This window comes from Pygocentrus nattereri, chromosome 11, assembly GCF_015220715.1.
Source record: "Pygocentrus nattereri isolate fPygNat1 chromosome 11, fPygNat1.pri, whole genome shotgun sequence".
Taxonomy (NCBI): domain Eukaryota; kingdom Metazoa; phylum Chordata; class Actinopteri; order Characiformes; family Serrasalmidae; genus Pygocentrus; species Pygocentrus nattereri.
In genome coordinates, this window is record NC_051221.1 from 11,882,363 (window position 1) to 11,898,638 (window position 16,276).

The 16,276-nt window shown below is 40.2% G+C and overlaps 1 protein-coding gene and 3 non-coding genes across 5 annotated transcripts; all 4 read right to left on the reverse strand.

The window, feature by feature from the left end:
• Positions 1–2,408: 2,408 nt before the first annotated feature.
• On the reverse strand, positions 2,409–9,466 carry rps5 (ribosomal protein S5). 2 transcript variants are annotated; one of them, XM_017711949.2, is made up of 6 exons: positions 9,375–9,466; positions 7,751–7,856; positions 6,264–6,473; positions 5,287–5,415; positions 3,997–4,095; positions 2,409–2,529 (listed from the first exon to the last, which is right to left on the reverse strand). In XM_017711949.2, exons 1-6 carry the CDS (start codon positions 9,446–9,448, stop codon positions 2,461–2,463), a joined length of 687 nt encoding a protein of 228 aa, XP_017567438.1. In that variant the 5' UTR covers positions 9,449–9,466; the 3' UTR covers positions 2,409–2,460. The 2 variants fall into 2 exon arrangements, with proteins under 2 accessions (XP_017567438.1, XP_017567439.1); XM_017711950.1 differs by having other exon boundaries at positions 9,379–9,460.
• On the reverse strand, positions 2,618–2,749 carry LOC119264508. The gene has a single exon (XR_005131079.1). It is a non-coding gene; the product is annotated as a small nucleolar RNA SNORA3/SNORA45 family (small nucleolar RNA).
• On the reverse strand, positions 5,944–6,075 carry LOC119264505. Its single transcript, XR_005131077.1, has one exon. It is a non-coding gene; the product is annotated as a small nucleolar RNA SNORA3/SNORA45 family (small nucleolar RNA).
• On the reverse strand, positions 6,886–7,017 carry LOC119264509. The gene has a single exon (XR_005131080.1). It is a non-coding gene; the product is annotated as a small nucleolar RNA SNORA3/SNORA45 family (small nucleolar RNA).
• Positions 9,467–16,276: the final 6,810 nt, after the last annotated feature.

Below are 16,276 nucleotides of genomic sequence, written 5' to 3' on the forward strand. Positions count from 1 at the left end.
GACTCTCACTGTGGGGCTCATTTACCATCCTTTATCATCTGAAAACTTAAGATCCACCTTAGCTTTTAACCTACAGATTTTTTACATCAGAAATACAACCTGAACAAGTGAAAATGTTATTAATGAATAAGAAATCATTTTTAAAAATCAATTTGACTTGACATTAGTCAGAATTCAATTGTCATTAATAGGAGTTCATGGATTTGGGCTGGAAGACCAATTTCACTCATTAATTAAACTCCCACATGTAAAATTTGAACATTTCAACACCAACTGACCGATTTATTAATATCAAATAATTGATTACTGATGATCAAAAATTAGTTCAATTAGTAATTAGAATTTTAACTTGTCAAAATATTTTCAGTGGGAAAAAGTCATGAAAAACCTGGTTCTTGAAGGGCTCTTCAGCGAAGGCCGTTGTTCTATTTAGAACCATAAGTTCAATATAGAACCATTATGTGCTTAAATGGTTCTTTGCATGGTGAGATGTATGGGTATGTAGTTCTATATAGCACCAAAAAGGGCTTTGCCACTTATACAAGCTTAACATTGTGCCAAGAAAAAAATAAAGCATAAAATGGTTCTACATAGAACTCACGATTCTCAATAGAACCATTGCCTTTACTGAAGAACCCATGAAGAACCAAATACGCCCCACGAGTACTAATAACACTAACTGAGCTGCTCATTTCTAAAAAATGTGGATTCAAGTCCAACATTTTTCACATTAAAGCCTCAGAAACATGACCGTCGAGTCCTGGTTTAGCCTCTGAGCCCCGTTAGCTTTTAGGCTAGTTTTACCACCAACTGTACAGACAACATTCAGAGAACCCGACATATTTTTCTGTGTCCATGACATTAAATACGTTAAACTTTGCGTGTACAGTCGATGATGTTAGTAACCTTTTTTTCCAGTTACATTTCTGTAAGTAAAGTAATAGACTTCAGATCTGGTTTAAGAGACGGTACAATAGCATGTTAGCATGACTAGCTAAATAGCCTGTTATAGCCAGTGTAAACCTTTATAGATTATACGATATTATAAGGCATTTTCCCATCTAAGTGACCACCGCAAACCTTTTTAACACCACTTTGTACCAGATGCTAGTGCTAATATTCCGTTTCCCGTGGCTCTCTATGTTTTAATAAATAAATACGTTTATAAAACCCTCTTGCTGGGCTGTTATTTACTGGCAACGAGTAAAGTATGGCACTTACTCCCTGCACCAGAGGGGATCATCAACTGTTAGTTCGAGTTATAGGATGTTTTTCAGCCATCAAACTTATAAACTTTATTCAGTTTATAATATTCAGATTCTTGAACACACAGACCAAGTGGTTGTAAACATGTACCTCACATCCAGTCAGCATGGAAGCAGCTCAATTTATAGTGTGTACAGTTACACGTGTATAATCGAGGCGGTAGTCAAGTGTGTAGTGGATTTTAGTGTCTTTATCCATTTTCCAGCTTTCTAAAGCAGGTACAGCTGCTATAAGTAGTATTAACCCCACTGAGGATCCTCATGTTTGCTAGCAATCATTTACGTACAACTGTAGGCAGCAAGGAGGTGGAATACATTAATAAAGTTTATTAAATGAAAAGAAAACCACATTTGACAGTAAAGATGCTCCATATTTCCTTGTATTTTGAAGGTGTTTTATTCTCTGGTACTAGACTGATCCCAAACTCATCCCAAATCGCTGTTCGGACTGGATTAATTTACCAGGGCACTTCAGCAAAACATTTATTTACACTCCTCTGTGGACCTTGCGCATCCAGACCTCAACAGAATTACAACAGGATGAACGAGTTCAAAGTTGGCTGTATTTTCTCATAATTTAACACAAGTCTTTAACAAAGTGAGTGACCAAACATTATTGGGATGGCATGTAGGTGTGTAGTGGGCAACAATTCTGCTGTAGACTGGGGTTCAAAAATCCACCTGGGTAACCACCCCTAACACGATACCAGTTAGCAGTTAGACTCCTTGGGCAAAACTCCCAACACTACCTTCACCTACCTGTGTAAAATGATCAATTTGGAAGTCACTCTGGATAAGAGCATCTGCCAAATACCAAAAAAAAAAAAAGACACTGGTTTTGTTCATTGGTAAATATGTAACAATACTTCTACAATAAGCTGCTGTTACAATCACCCCTTTTAAAAAGTTGTCAGTGGTGAAACTCAAGTGTGTTAATAGTTTAGTGACCCTTCAAATGCATCCAACTTTTGGATCTGCAATTCAGTAAATGTTTGACATCTGGTGGAGGGTCTGAAACTGACAGCCCATCTGGATGGAAATAAAATCACCCACCACAATAAATTTAATCAATTATTTGCTTCAATCTAATCAAACAGCTGGATTCACTTTGTTACTGTGGTCCAAGAATCACTCAGACAACAATTTGAAATTTCTTCAAATTTATTTCTTCTTTTCATAGAAACCAACAGGCATTTTAACGGTTGGACTTGGCCACTCTCTCCAGCTCGTCCTTCTTCTTGATGGCGTAGGAGTTTGACGAACCCTGAAGAAAAAAAAAAAAACAAAACGATGAGCATCTAACAGCTGGCAGTGCTCATCTTCATTTAGCAAGCAGTCTCAGTCTTTAGTGAAGATATTTCAGAGCTGGTGATTGGCTGAGCAATGGAAAGCAGCAGCCAATGAATAAGCAGAGAGGTTTGCTCTGCGAGGACTCTAGCACACCAAGACAACAAGTAGTATCAGGATGTGACTCTAGTCTCGCTCTCGGGGAAACTTCCAGTTACGCTGCGGCCAAATACAGTGCTGGACAAGACAGCCTGTGGATGCAGACATGGGCAACATGTCTGGCTGTAACTATGTCAAGCTGACACTGAACTGGCTCAGTGAAGATCATTTAATCTTGCAGGGCCAGAAGCAGGACAACCAAGACCAAGATTAGGCTAAACGGTTGCAATAAAGACTTTTTAGGGTAGAAACAAATGGGGCGTGAAATTCCTAAACCAATCCAACACCTTGTGAAAGTGTTGCTCAAAGCAGTGGGTTTTGGTTTAACAGGTTGGACCCCACACATGCATACTCATTACAGGATCTTGTCTGGCCTCCTCAATGCAAACAGATTCACAGCTTATATTTATTCTGAAAGTAAGTTGTCGCTATTGAAGGCCTTTAGTACAGTGCAGTGTTGGTCCTGGACTATTGGAGCTTGTCATTAGTTTGGGGATTCCTCTGCTCAAACACCTACAAAACTTGATAACCGTAGCTGATAAGTTGAACTAGAGTGTTATAAGTTCTAAGCAATGTGCCTATAGAAGAATTTCTGTGCTTCTATCCTGCCCAAGAGTGAATTGGTAGGCTGTGTTGAAGCGACTGGTACCAAAAAAAAAAAAAAAAAAAAACTTCACAGAAACTTATTAGAAAACACTATCAGCTCCTGGAAGAACGGAGCTCACAGATGATTCATCTTGAAGTGTTTTAATTATCCACCGTACTCTTCATGAAACATTTCAATACTTTGTCCATTGAGTTTAGTCTAAAATGCAGAAAAATTGATTTTGGCAACATTGTATTAAACACATCTACATGCATGTTATTAATGTGATGAGAAATCTCTGGCTCTACATGAGTCACCCATTTCTTCCTGAATACATGATCTATCTACCATCTCTTAAACCTGGCATGTGATGTAGAACTCCAACATCTAGCTGCAGTTCTCTTAAACACAGCTAACTAATTATATGGGAATTAATTCAGCTCTAAATAGCGCACAATGTGTCACCAGCATGTGGTTTACTATTTAACAAGCGACTCTTTTCTGTATACGTGGGTTGAGAAACTCCACTGAGCTCATATCCAGGAGTATCGGATTTCTTCAAGTGTACAAGCACTTTCATAATTTGCTGAAATCAGACATTTTTGTGACTGAGGTTTAAGTCACTGTACTGACTGTTTTTAATTAACTGTTCAGAAAAGTAGGACCGTGACTGTGTAGAGCTGAAGCTCAGTTGGTTACCTTGGCAGCGTTGATGAGCTCATCAGCCAAACACTCAGCGATGGTTTTAATGTTCCTGAAAGCGGCCTCTCTCGCTCCTGTGCACAGCAGCCAGATAGCCTGTCCAAAACAACATTTCATTAGCAAAAGAACAATCCTTTAACAGCTCCTAAGAGAACAATAAACTTCTACACAGCACACTATATACATTACAGGATTTGCTTCAGTTTTTAAATGACAACATACTGGCAAACAGTTTAAGTGATCTCCAACCCTAACAAACAACTGGGACAACACTGGCACAAAGAATGTAGTTAAAAATTTTTTTTTTTTAAAAAGTGTGAGGAACGCTGTATAAAAAGATTTTGTTCAGTCTGCAACAGTGAGGTCTGTTTTGATTGGCTATCCTGTACTGCGCCTCATTCAAACAGCACTACGAGCTAAACACTCCTTGTAACTTCAGTAGAGCTATGGGCAGAGCTAAGCTGCTGCAGTCTGAAGAGGCTGATGTAGGCAAGTGTGTTGGTTTTCATGACGACAAATAGTTACACAAATAGGAAAAAATATATTTTTTACGTAGTAAATAAACCTTATTTTACAAAACATGGGACAGTTTAGTTTCTTTGCGATAGGGTGCTTTGAATGTATGAAAACTACTATAACAACCTATTACTATTATCATTAATCAATTTAATAATTAACAGTGGTTCAAACTCAGCAGGTCTCAAGAGTGGATTACCTTGTGATGTAAGCGACTGACAGGGCTGCTGTTTCTGAGCTTGTGATTGGCTGAGCAATGAAAAGCAGGAGCCAATGAACTAACAAAGAAAGATTAATCTGCGAGACCTATAGCACATCAGGACAAGGAAGAATGTCAGGATGTGATGCTGGTCTCGCGTCACGTATGTGTATATTTCTCAGAACTATTGTTTCATCCTTTTTTTCTCTATTCACGGCAAAATGTTCCGAAATCTCTGTCCATACAAGAAATTATCAGAACACAGAATTTTTCTAGTTTTCACTCCAGCTGAAATATGGCTTTTGACTAACCATCTTCCAAATAATGAGGTATTTGAACAAGTAAACACTGTTCCTGAAAACGCTGTAAAATAGCAGAGGGTGGTGGGGGAAGCAAAGTGTGGACGCATGGATTCAGCTGCTTTAAGATGAATCTATTTCTGACGCAGCTGTTCAACTGTGAGAGTTAGGGAATCACAGCTTGTATAATCTCTTTTGTTAAAGCACGGATCAACAGTGAAGGACACAGTGCAGCAATCGTACATGAGCCCAAGATCTCCATGCCCAACGTACCTGGTTGACCCGGCGGAGAGGAGACACGTCCACAGCCTGTCTCCTGACTGTACCAGCACGGCCGATACGGGTAGAGTCTTCACGGGGGCCGCTGTTGATGATGGCGTTCACCAGAACCTGCAGAGGGTTCTAAACGAAAAACAGGACGAACAAATGCATCACATGAATCAATACCTCATTTAATAAAAAAAGTAATTCAGGGGTTGTATTTCTAACATCACCTACTAGAAAGGCTTCCTATTCTTACAAAGTAAAGGAAGAAAGAAAGTAAGAGTGTAATTTTTTTTTTTTAACCCTTTTGTTTTTGAGGACCATCCTTCCCACCGACCGACCGAGAGAGAGAGAGAGAGAGAGAGAGAGAGAGAGAGAGAGAGAGAGAGAGAGAGAGAGAGAGAGAGAGAGAGAGAGAGAGAGAGAGAGAGAGAGAGAGAGAGAGAGAGATGCATTCCTCCCAGACATTGATTGCCAACTGAACAAACAACCTCTCAACAATAGAGTAAAAGCTCGAAAAACAAGGCACCAAATCACTGTTTATTTCTGTACTGTGCGTCAGTTTAAGGCCTGTATTTTGCACTGGGACTTGCTACTTTACACTCTTTTGTTATCACCACATCTCAAAACATACACCGGTAACTCGCTATGGCACTTGGTACAAAGATCTGTTTCAGAGCTGGTGATTGGCTGAGCAATGGAAAGCAGCAGCCAATGAATAAGCAAAGAAGTTTGCTCTGCGAGGACTCTAGCACACCAAGACAACAAGGAGTATCAGGATGTGACTCTAGTCTCGCTCTTGGGACAGTCACAAATAAAGGCAGAGCAGGAAGTGGTCTGTGTGTATTATACTGTGTATATACATGTTAAACATATATATATATACACACACACACACACACACACACACACACACACACACACAAAAAACAAATAAATACTAATAAGTGCTCTGGTCTGCAGCTCACTCTCTAGGACATCCTCACCTCGCCGGTCAGCAGGTGGATGATTTCGAAAGCATGCTTCACGATGCGCACGGTCATCAGCTTTTTGCCATTGTTGCGTCCATGCATCATCATGGAGTTGGTCAAGCGCTCCACGATGGGGCACTGAGCTTTACGGAAGCGCTTGGCAGCATAGCGCCCTCCGGAGTGGGGGAGGTACTTGGCGTACTTCTCCTTCACAGCAATGTAGTCCTGAACGGAGAGAAAAGTCAGATTTAGAGCCGTTTTACCAGAAATCACACAAGGAGACCCAGCTTCATTCACCAACGGTACAAGCAGAGATGGGAGATTACACTGAAGAGAACCTTGTTCAGTAACATAGAACATCAACCAGACAGAAACTGCATTTCTATATCAAACTTGCCCATCATTTCATTTTTATTGATTTTGAACTGTTTTCAAAACAATGTGAAGCACCCAGTGAAGTTCATGCAGAGTAGTTGACTAAGATTCTAGACACCATAAGTTTAAATTAAAAAAAAAAAAAAAACGAATTATCTGTGAAATATATTGATAAAAGCAAAGCTAAATCATAACTAAATTGGAAGCAACCAGCACCACACAGTTCCACCTACAGGGACTAGGTTTTACCTATAGTCATTAAAGGTGTTTCAGAGCTGGTGATTGGCTGAGCAATGGAAAGCAGCAGCCAATGAATAAGCAGAGAGGTTTGCTCTGCGAGGACTCTAGCACACCAAGACAACAAGTAGTATCAGGATGTGACTCTAGTCTCGCGTCAATGAATAGTTTCACAAACAAGGCTTCGACATAAGTAGCTTTTAAGAGATTTACACTTTAAAGGAATATTAAACTGATAGATTAATGTCTGACCCTTGAGTGGTGTTGATGTTACTCAGTGGTCTGGTGGACCCAGCGCATTATACAATTAGTAAAAATACCAGATGTTTAAAAATATCACAGCATAGGGTTCTCCTTTAGCAGCAGCAGCCAATCAGCAGCCTGTATATGTTGTCCACCCTCACACTCACATCAGGCCATGTAGCAGAACAGAGTGAAGATCACAGCACCTCCACATTTTTACTCCCCACAGGTTCAGCCCAACACCACGTGTAATATAAATGTGTAGGGGTGAACAGAGTGAAGGCACTGAAAGGGGGTTATTTTATATGTTCTCCACAGAAAATGAGAAAATTGACAAAAGGCCAAGAATCTGAGAATGAAATAATAATCACTTCATTTTTTATTTGGTAAACACTGAAAATGGGTCCCATAGACCTGAACACCACACAAGGGTTAAACTTTTTTGATGAAAAATATAACTCAAACAAATCCCCTCCTTAATATAAATGTGGCACATCAGCCAGGAATCATTTGCCAATCTTTAGTTTTCTGATGAAGCTGTAGTATTCGTATAATTAAAGGCTGTTCTTCCAGTGCGTAACTAAAAAAGCAATCAGACACATTCGGTTTAGTGGAAAAGGTGAACCTTTCCTCAAAGGTAGGCTCACCTGGAGGGAGATGTCATTGATCTGAACATCATCCGTGCTCCACTTCCCGAACAGCTTGATCTCGGGGGTCTCAGCCACAGCTGGCGCGGTCTCCCACTCTGTCATTCTGGAACGAGAGCGTCACCAAATCAGTACCACAACAAGGAGAGCATCAGGATGTGGCTCTGGTCTCACTTCACCATTTGGTTAGGTGCCACTCTCAAGGGCATGTATCGTCAGCCGATGGGATCGAACCAATGAGGCTGGTTCCCTAACCTCCATCCCACAACTGCCCCAGGGACTACTCAGAAAGGGATTAAGACTAGTCCTGGATTATACTTCACTTTCAGTGGAGACTTCATTCAGAATGCTGTGCAGTCCAGGACTAGGCTTAATCTCCGTCTGAGAAGCAGACCTGAACTCCTCAAAGAGGGAGGATTGTTGGTGAGGATCTGGTTTATTCGTTTTCACACAAACGTCATAGTAAATCTGTAGAACATAAACTTAAAGCATAAGTGTCGAGGCAAAGTTTAGATCCACATGAAATACCTAAATCTCCTCAACTTGACCCATTTAGCCTTGACTACTACTGTCCTTCAGCTTTTCTATTTAAAGAAATACAGCCCTTATTTTAGCCACATTTACAATTAAGTAATTAAGTAATTTCATACTCAGATGCTAAACAGAAGCACAAAATAAACGCTTATACAAAAAGAAAAGAGCAGCTTTATCCCCTAGAAGACAACCTGTGACATCAGTGAGACTTAAACGATCAACTAGCAACGGCTCAGTGATTCTTCAGTAGTTAAAGGCAGTGGTTCTATTTAGAACCCAAGCAATTCAAGGTTTAATGAAGAATGCGTTGTATGTGGCTCTACATAGAACCTTTTTGGAAATGGTTCAAACAGCACAAAAAAGGTCCTCTTGTCGATACGAAGTCACAACATTCTCCAGCAATCTGCAGAACTCTTTCAACGCGCAAATGGTTCGAAAAAGAACCATCTCCTTTTCTAAAGAGCGCCTGAGAATAACCTTTTTTAAGAACGGAGCTAAATAACCACCTGAGCACGCGAACGGCTCCATACAGTATTCGAGGCTCTAAACAGAATCATGAGGAACCTTTTAGAACCGGCGAATGGCTCCATACAGGACTCGTGGCTCTAAATGGAACCATGAGGAACCTTGAATAACCTTTTTTTTTGAAGAACATAGCTAGCTAATATACAAAGCTTCTGGAGAAACTTCACTATTTTTGGGTTCTTGAACACCAGAACCGGTTAGCCGTTAGCTTTAGCCTCAGCCTCCATCTCCGCTCTCAGGCGGCCGCCGGACACACGGCAGGCCTCAGACGCAGCCCCTCGCCCCGCCACGCAGCGGGTCTGGCTGCGTCTCTCAGTCAGAGCGGCTATACAGGGGCTCTTCTGAGCGACGATAACCGCCTTTAACCTCGAGCCGCTCATCGCCGCTCCGAGCGGCGGCCACATGGTCCCCATCGAGAAGAATAAACGCCCGTTTCGACCCTTTAACCTCCCTCTCCACTCCGGCTCGGCGTCTACATGCGCAGGACACGATTACAGACCCGGGCCGGGCGGTAAAAGCTGGTTTTTGGGGGCTTTTTTAACCGAATTTGGTGATTTATTCCCACCTACTTGTCTCCACGGTGTCTCTGCTCGCCTCGCTCAGACAGGAAAGGGCCTCCGCTTGGCGCGCACCGCGCATGTCTGCTTCGCCCTTTGTTTCCGGTTCGGGCGGACTTCTGGGAGTTGTATTTTTTTTTCTTACTTTCAGTGTTATTTCCGCACAGGAGGGGGTGCCAAAACATTATCATCGTCGTTATTTCCGCACGTTCATTATTAGAGGGGGTGCCAAAAGTTTTCGTCTTGGCGACCCACATTGAAGTGTTTGCAGTGGTTCAACAACAAAAAAAGACACTACACAAATAAAGAAGGTAATTCAATTTAACATTTGTAAAATGCATTGATTAATTAATTAAAAACAAATAATAATACTAAACAACCACTTAATTATTCACTATCAGCTCCACTTAATCTACAGGTGCACTTTGTTGTTTGTAGTTACAGACTGTAGTCCATCTGTTTCTCTGCATGCTTTGTTACCCTGTTCTTCAGAGGTCAGGACCCCCACAGGAACCTCACAGAGCAGGTACTATTTGGGTGGTGGATCATTCTCTGCAGTAACACTGACGTGGTGGTGGGGTGTTGGTGTGTGTTGCGCTGGCATGTTTACTGCCCTGTTTAAGTGTTTTAGCCCATGCAGACCACCTCACACGGCAGAGTCCTGTAGGACTGTACTTATGTGTGACAAACTTATGTGTGAATGAGTGTCTGTTTATTAGGGGGAGGAACGTTAGTGTGCTTGGCTAAAGCGTTTGGGAAATGAAACTGAAACTGTGGAGCGGCAACTCTGAAAACAGCAGAAGCACCGACAACATTAACGCTTTAGTTTTATCAGACCTTTTTACACCAGTAGCAGTGGCTAGAGTTAGCTCCCTGGTTAACTAGGTCGATTACATGTTCACACCTCAGCTGTGCACATATAGTCGGTTGATCGTCAACTTCAAAAGAGAAAGTGAAGATTTCCTAATTTGACATCAGAAACGATGCTGTACGGTAAGATTCCTAAATTAACATCAGATCTGCTTCTGTAATACGAATATGTGAAATTTTTATCTTGACCTGTCAGATCTTAGGTCAAGTTAAGACCAAAAGGTGGGAAGTTTCTGTAATACGACATCAGAATCTGCAGAGACCAAAAAAGCAAAAACAAAAAAAAAAAAACAAGGACACAATCTTTTTAAAAGTCTATTTTATTTAAATAAAACTGCATTGATCAGGTTTCACAAGCCACGTTTTAGTATTCAAAATATACATGGACCTTTTTCTACTTCTTGTAAAAATCGTAAAGCACGTTGGTAGATCAGATCTGAGACGTGGAGACGGTGGATGTTGGTTTGTGCAGCAGGTCGAAATCACACAAAGTACAACTGAGATTCAGATGCAGTTCAGACTTAGACAATGCACACAAGTCTCACACTACTCTTAAAAAGATGGTGCTCCAAGGGTTCTTTAATAAAGAAAATGGTTCTATAAAGAACTGTGAACACTTAAAGAACACTGTGCATGATTAAGGGTTCTTTGCATAGTAAAAATTCTTCAGATTGATGGAGAATGTGCCATAGGTAGTTTTGTATAGAGCCTTTTTGAAAAGGGTTCTGTTATTGTTACGATATGAGCTTGTGACAATAACAGAACCCTTTTTAGTACTATACAGAACCATCTACAGCAGATTCTCCATCAATGTGGGGAACCGTTTTACTATGCAAAGAACCCTTAATCCTCCAAAATATTGTTTGAGTGTTCGTGGTTCTATACAGAACCATTTTCTTTACTAAAGAACCCTCTTTTTAAGAGTGCACCCTTCGTTCATTGTTCAATCTCCAGTCAAACATGTTTCAGGAGAGATTTTTGGGGAGATCAGATATGAAATGAACCACCTGCAACAATGGACTGAGCACCCCAAAGTCCAGACCTCAACACCACTGAATGGGTTTGATTACTTGGAGGAGATTAAACCATTAAACCAAGACTGAACTTTGGAGGTGTGGAAAATATCCATGCAGGTTTATTAGAGAAACTGAAAGTGAGTCTCCTGAAAAGAGAGAAAGCTGTAATAGAGGTAAAGAGTGACACGGAAAATTTTGGAAAAACAGAAAAATTCCCTTTTTTGATATTGTGAACGAGTAACTTCCCCTAAATGGCTGTCTTGACTGTAAATGAAATGACTGAAGGGTGACTTTTGCACAGCGGTGAACATCCCTTTAAACACCACATGGGACTGACGATATTAACCTTCCTGTTAAAAGCAGATTAAATACATCTTCTATGAAGACTAAAACACAGAAAACAGAAACAGCACATTTAAAACACATAATACTGTCATCACAACAGTTCAACACATACATGAACCGAGCAACAGTAAGAGTTACATCTGCTGCAGACTGTAAGACGATCTGTGCAACTCTCGGCCCTTCAGTTCCCTTCAGCTTATATGCTTACATTGAGCGTTTCACCTCTTCTGCAGATCAGAGTCTCTGGCCTTTTCCTGCGGGACTCCACAGACATGCAGTTAAACAGTAACACACGTTTATTAACTGGTTATTAAGGTCCTGTTCAACAAAGCCCAAATCAGACACTTCTAAATGGTCTCCTCACTGTGCAATAAGATTTCTTCATTATGTCCTGTATTAGTGCAAACCCACAGGTCTGTTATGTGATAATCAATAATAATCACATTATTAGTTGTAATGCACAAAAAACAATGTGTTAAGACCTGGTTATGCAAATTATTGAGCATAAACTATCATCTAAAATCACATTGTATATTTGTCAGCATTTGGTTACTATAGGTTCCAGGTAGTGTCAACTAATGTCTGGAGTAGCCTCTCTCTCTTTGTCTCATTATATACACATACCTTATATATATATATATGTATATATATATATATATATGTATGTATATATATATATATATATATATATATATATATATATATATATATATATATATATATATATATATATATATATATATATATACACACACACACACACACACACACACACACTGCTCAAAAAAATAAAGGGAACACTTAAACAATACAATATAACTCCAAGTAAATCAAACTTCTGTGAAATCAAACTGTCCACTTAGGAAGCAACAATGATTGACAATCAATTTCACAGCTGTTGTGTAAATGGAACAGACAACAGGTGGAAATTATTGGCAATTAGCAAGACACACTCAATTAAGGAGTGGTTCTGCAGGTGGGGACCACAGACCACTTCTCAGTACCTTTCTGCTTTCTGGCTGATGTTTTGGTCACTTTTGAATGTTGGTGGTGCTTTCACACCCGTGGTAGCATGAGACGGACTCTACAACCCACACAAGTGGCTCAGGTAGTGCAGCTCATCCAGGATGGCACATCAATGCGGGTTTGCTGTGTCTGTCAGCGTAGTGTCCAGAGGCTGGAGGCGCACCAGGAGACAGGCCAGTACACAAGGAGATGTGGAGGAGGCCGTAGGAGGGCAACAACCCAGCAGCAGGACCGCTACCTCCACCTTTGTGCAAGGAGGAACAGGAGGAGCGCTACCAGAGTCTTGCAAAATGACCTCCAGCTGGCCACAAATGTGCATGTGTCTGCACAAATGGTTAGAAACCGACCCCATGAGGATGGTATGAGGGCCCGACGTCCACAGATGGGGGTTGTGCTCACAGCCCAACACCGTGCAGGACGCTTGGCATTTGCCAGAGAACAACAGGATTGGCAAATTCGCCACTGGTGCCCTGTGCTCTTCACAGATGAAAACAGGTTCACACTGAGCCCATGTGACAGACATGACAGAGATCCCTCAGGAGACCATCCACCACCTCATCAGGAGCATGCCCAGGCATTGTAGGGAGGTCATACAGGCACGTGGAGGCCACACACAACACTGAGCCTCATTTTGACTTGTTTTAAGGACATTACATCAAAGTTGGATCAGCCTGTAGTGTGTTCTTCCACTTTCATTTTGTGTGTGACTCCAAATCCAGGCCTCCATTGGTTAATAAATTTGATTTCCATTGATGAGTTTTGTGTGATTTTGTTGTCAGCACATCCAACTTTGTACAGAACAAAGTATTCAATGAGAATATTTCATTCATTCAGATCTAGGATGTGTTATTTGAGTGTTCCCTTTATTTTTTTTGAGCAGTGTATACACACACACACACACACACACACAATATATATATATATACATACATACATACATACATACATACATACATATATATATATACATATATACACATATACATATATATATATATATATATATATATATATATATATATACACACACACGTATGTATGTATGTATGTATGTATGTATGTGTGTGTATATATATATATATATATATATATATATATATATATATATATATATATATATATATATATATATATATATATATACACACACACACACATACATATACATACATATACATACATACATACATACATACATACATACATATGTGCTTTTGGGTGATATTTCAAGATGAACCTAAAATGCACTCTAACCTTTACAGGTGAACTTACTGTGACCATCTCTAAACTTTTGAATGCACATGTCCAACTGTTCAGTGTTCCAGTACTTTTTGCACAACTTGCTGTTTTCTAACAAGGAGCTTAACGGCAAGATGGTGGTTGTAGGGTTACAGTGTGGGCAGGTGTGTCCAGTCAATACAGAACTGCCCTACACTTTGTGAATGGTACAGTGACCCAGTGGCCCATAGTAGTGAATAACATCATTAATCCAGTCAATGTGCCTATGCATGAAAAACACAGGCCTAATTTCATCTTCATGGACGATAATGGTCCAGCTCATTGAGGTCGCATCAATAGGGAACGGCCGCTGGAGACTGGGGTACCTCAGACGGAGTGGCCTGCACTTTCTCCAGACCTGAATCCCATAGAAAACCCATGGGATCAGCCGTGTAGAGGCTCGTAACTCTGTACCCCAGAACCTTAATGACCTGAGGGCCACCCTTCAAGAATAGTGAGATGCCATGTCTCAGCAGACAATAAGTCGACTTGTAAACAGCATGAGACATCATTGTCAAGCTGTAATTGATGCTCAAGGGCACATGACAAGTGATTGACACATTGACATTTTTTGTTGGGGTATACCCACCACTGTTGTTGGCTTTTGTTTCAATAAATTGTTTGAGATGAGGAAATCACCACTGCACTGCATACTTAAATGCCCTACTTTCATGATATTATCACTGTAGCGTGAACTTTTTACATTTTCCATCAATTTCACCCGAAAGCCAAATATCCCTAACTTTTTGTGAGTAGTGTATATATCGCTGTTGTTGGAACAAAACCTCATGTCTCCAAAATGATGACTTTACAGTAGATGGAAAAAACATACGTTACTTTTAATGTAAGTCAATGGAACCAAATTCTTTTCCAAATTGCTTTCGTTTCTTTTGGTCCATTCATCATGAAATTTAAATACAACGTAAAAGGCAAAAGGCATTTTCAAATAATGTCAAAAACGACAAAAAAAAGACAAAAAAAGTGACAAAAGTGGATATGCAAGGTTTTGTTCTGACAGCAGCGAGATGTATCTCGCAAAAAATAACAGCAAAAAAAACACAGCTCTGTTCGGGTTCCTACCCTACAATATCAGCGTACATAAAACACCAACAGACTGAGCTGATGTCAGAGTAAGAAACTAGGCAGAATAGTGTCAAAGCAATTTACAAACTTCTCTGGGGAATGGGGAGGCTCATTTTCTTTCTAGTGGCGATGGGGAAAACATTGACTAACAAGTCTTTCGGCACTGTTGTCACAGGGCTTGTGTCATTACTGTTTACCATTTAAAGCATTACACAGTTTTATTTTAATTCATTGTTAGGTCAGTTAGTTTGTGAGGAGCACTGGCGGAGGCCAGTGAAAGAGGGTTTCACCACTGGCCCAAGGACCACCAAAGGGTGCTTTGCAGCCCTGTTGAGAGTGGTTGAGAAACCCTGAGTTAGACAATCATTCATATTCCGTAGTTTGCATAAGAGGGACTTAGCAAGGTGTTTACAGTGCATTATTACAACTGACAATGTAAGTCTTAGGTATTTTCACCTAACAGGTCTTTAGTAATGTATTACTACAGGCTATAATGAATAAACCCTAATCCACAGTAATAAACCACAGTGTCTACTTCTAAAGAACCAGACCTTAACAACGTCCCAATACATTTCCCTTAAAATAAAGTGATACTAATGAAGGATAAAACCTCTGTAACACGAGCAGTTAGATCAACAATAAAGGTTTTCCCTTAAAAAAATCAAAGAGAAAGACAGAAACAGTCTATCATACACCTGAGGCTTTGACGTCACTATGTAAGAGGTATGTTACTGTGGTAATGCTAACATAGCACTGACCTTCCATTTATATCTCCATTTTTCCCTTCTCTCCTCCTCAAATCCCTTTATCTCCCTCCTTCCTCAGTGTTTTCCTCTATGATATCAGTAAGGAGTCTATTAGAGCTTACTCTGATACTGTTAAAGGGGAATTCCACCCACTTTTTAAAACTGTCCTCATAATCTAATGGTTAAGATGTAAACAGAGTCATTAGAGTGGTTTGGTGTGAAATGCTACAGTCTATAGTGAGAACTGATCACAGTGGTGGTGATAGGAACCAGACATCCGCCTCTAAAAGGCTGTGAATACACTGCCTTATGTCTGAGACATTGTTGTACCATATACTTGATGTAGGATTTTGGTATGAAATGTATTTTTTTCAATCATCAATGCAAGGCAAAAAAATATATTATTTTCAGATTTATGACTATTTCACCATCATTAACATTACATACAACCTCATCAGACTCATATAGGTTCACTGATTCTTTCTCTTTTGCAGAGTAAATAAAATGGCTATATTTGTGATGGTAGACATTGTGATGTCTCACCAC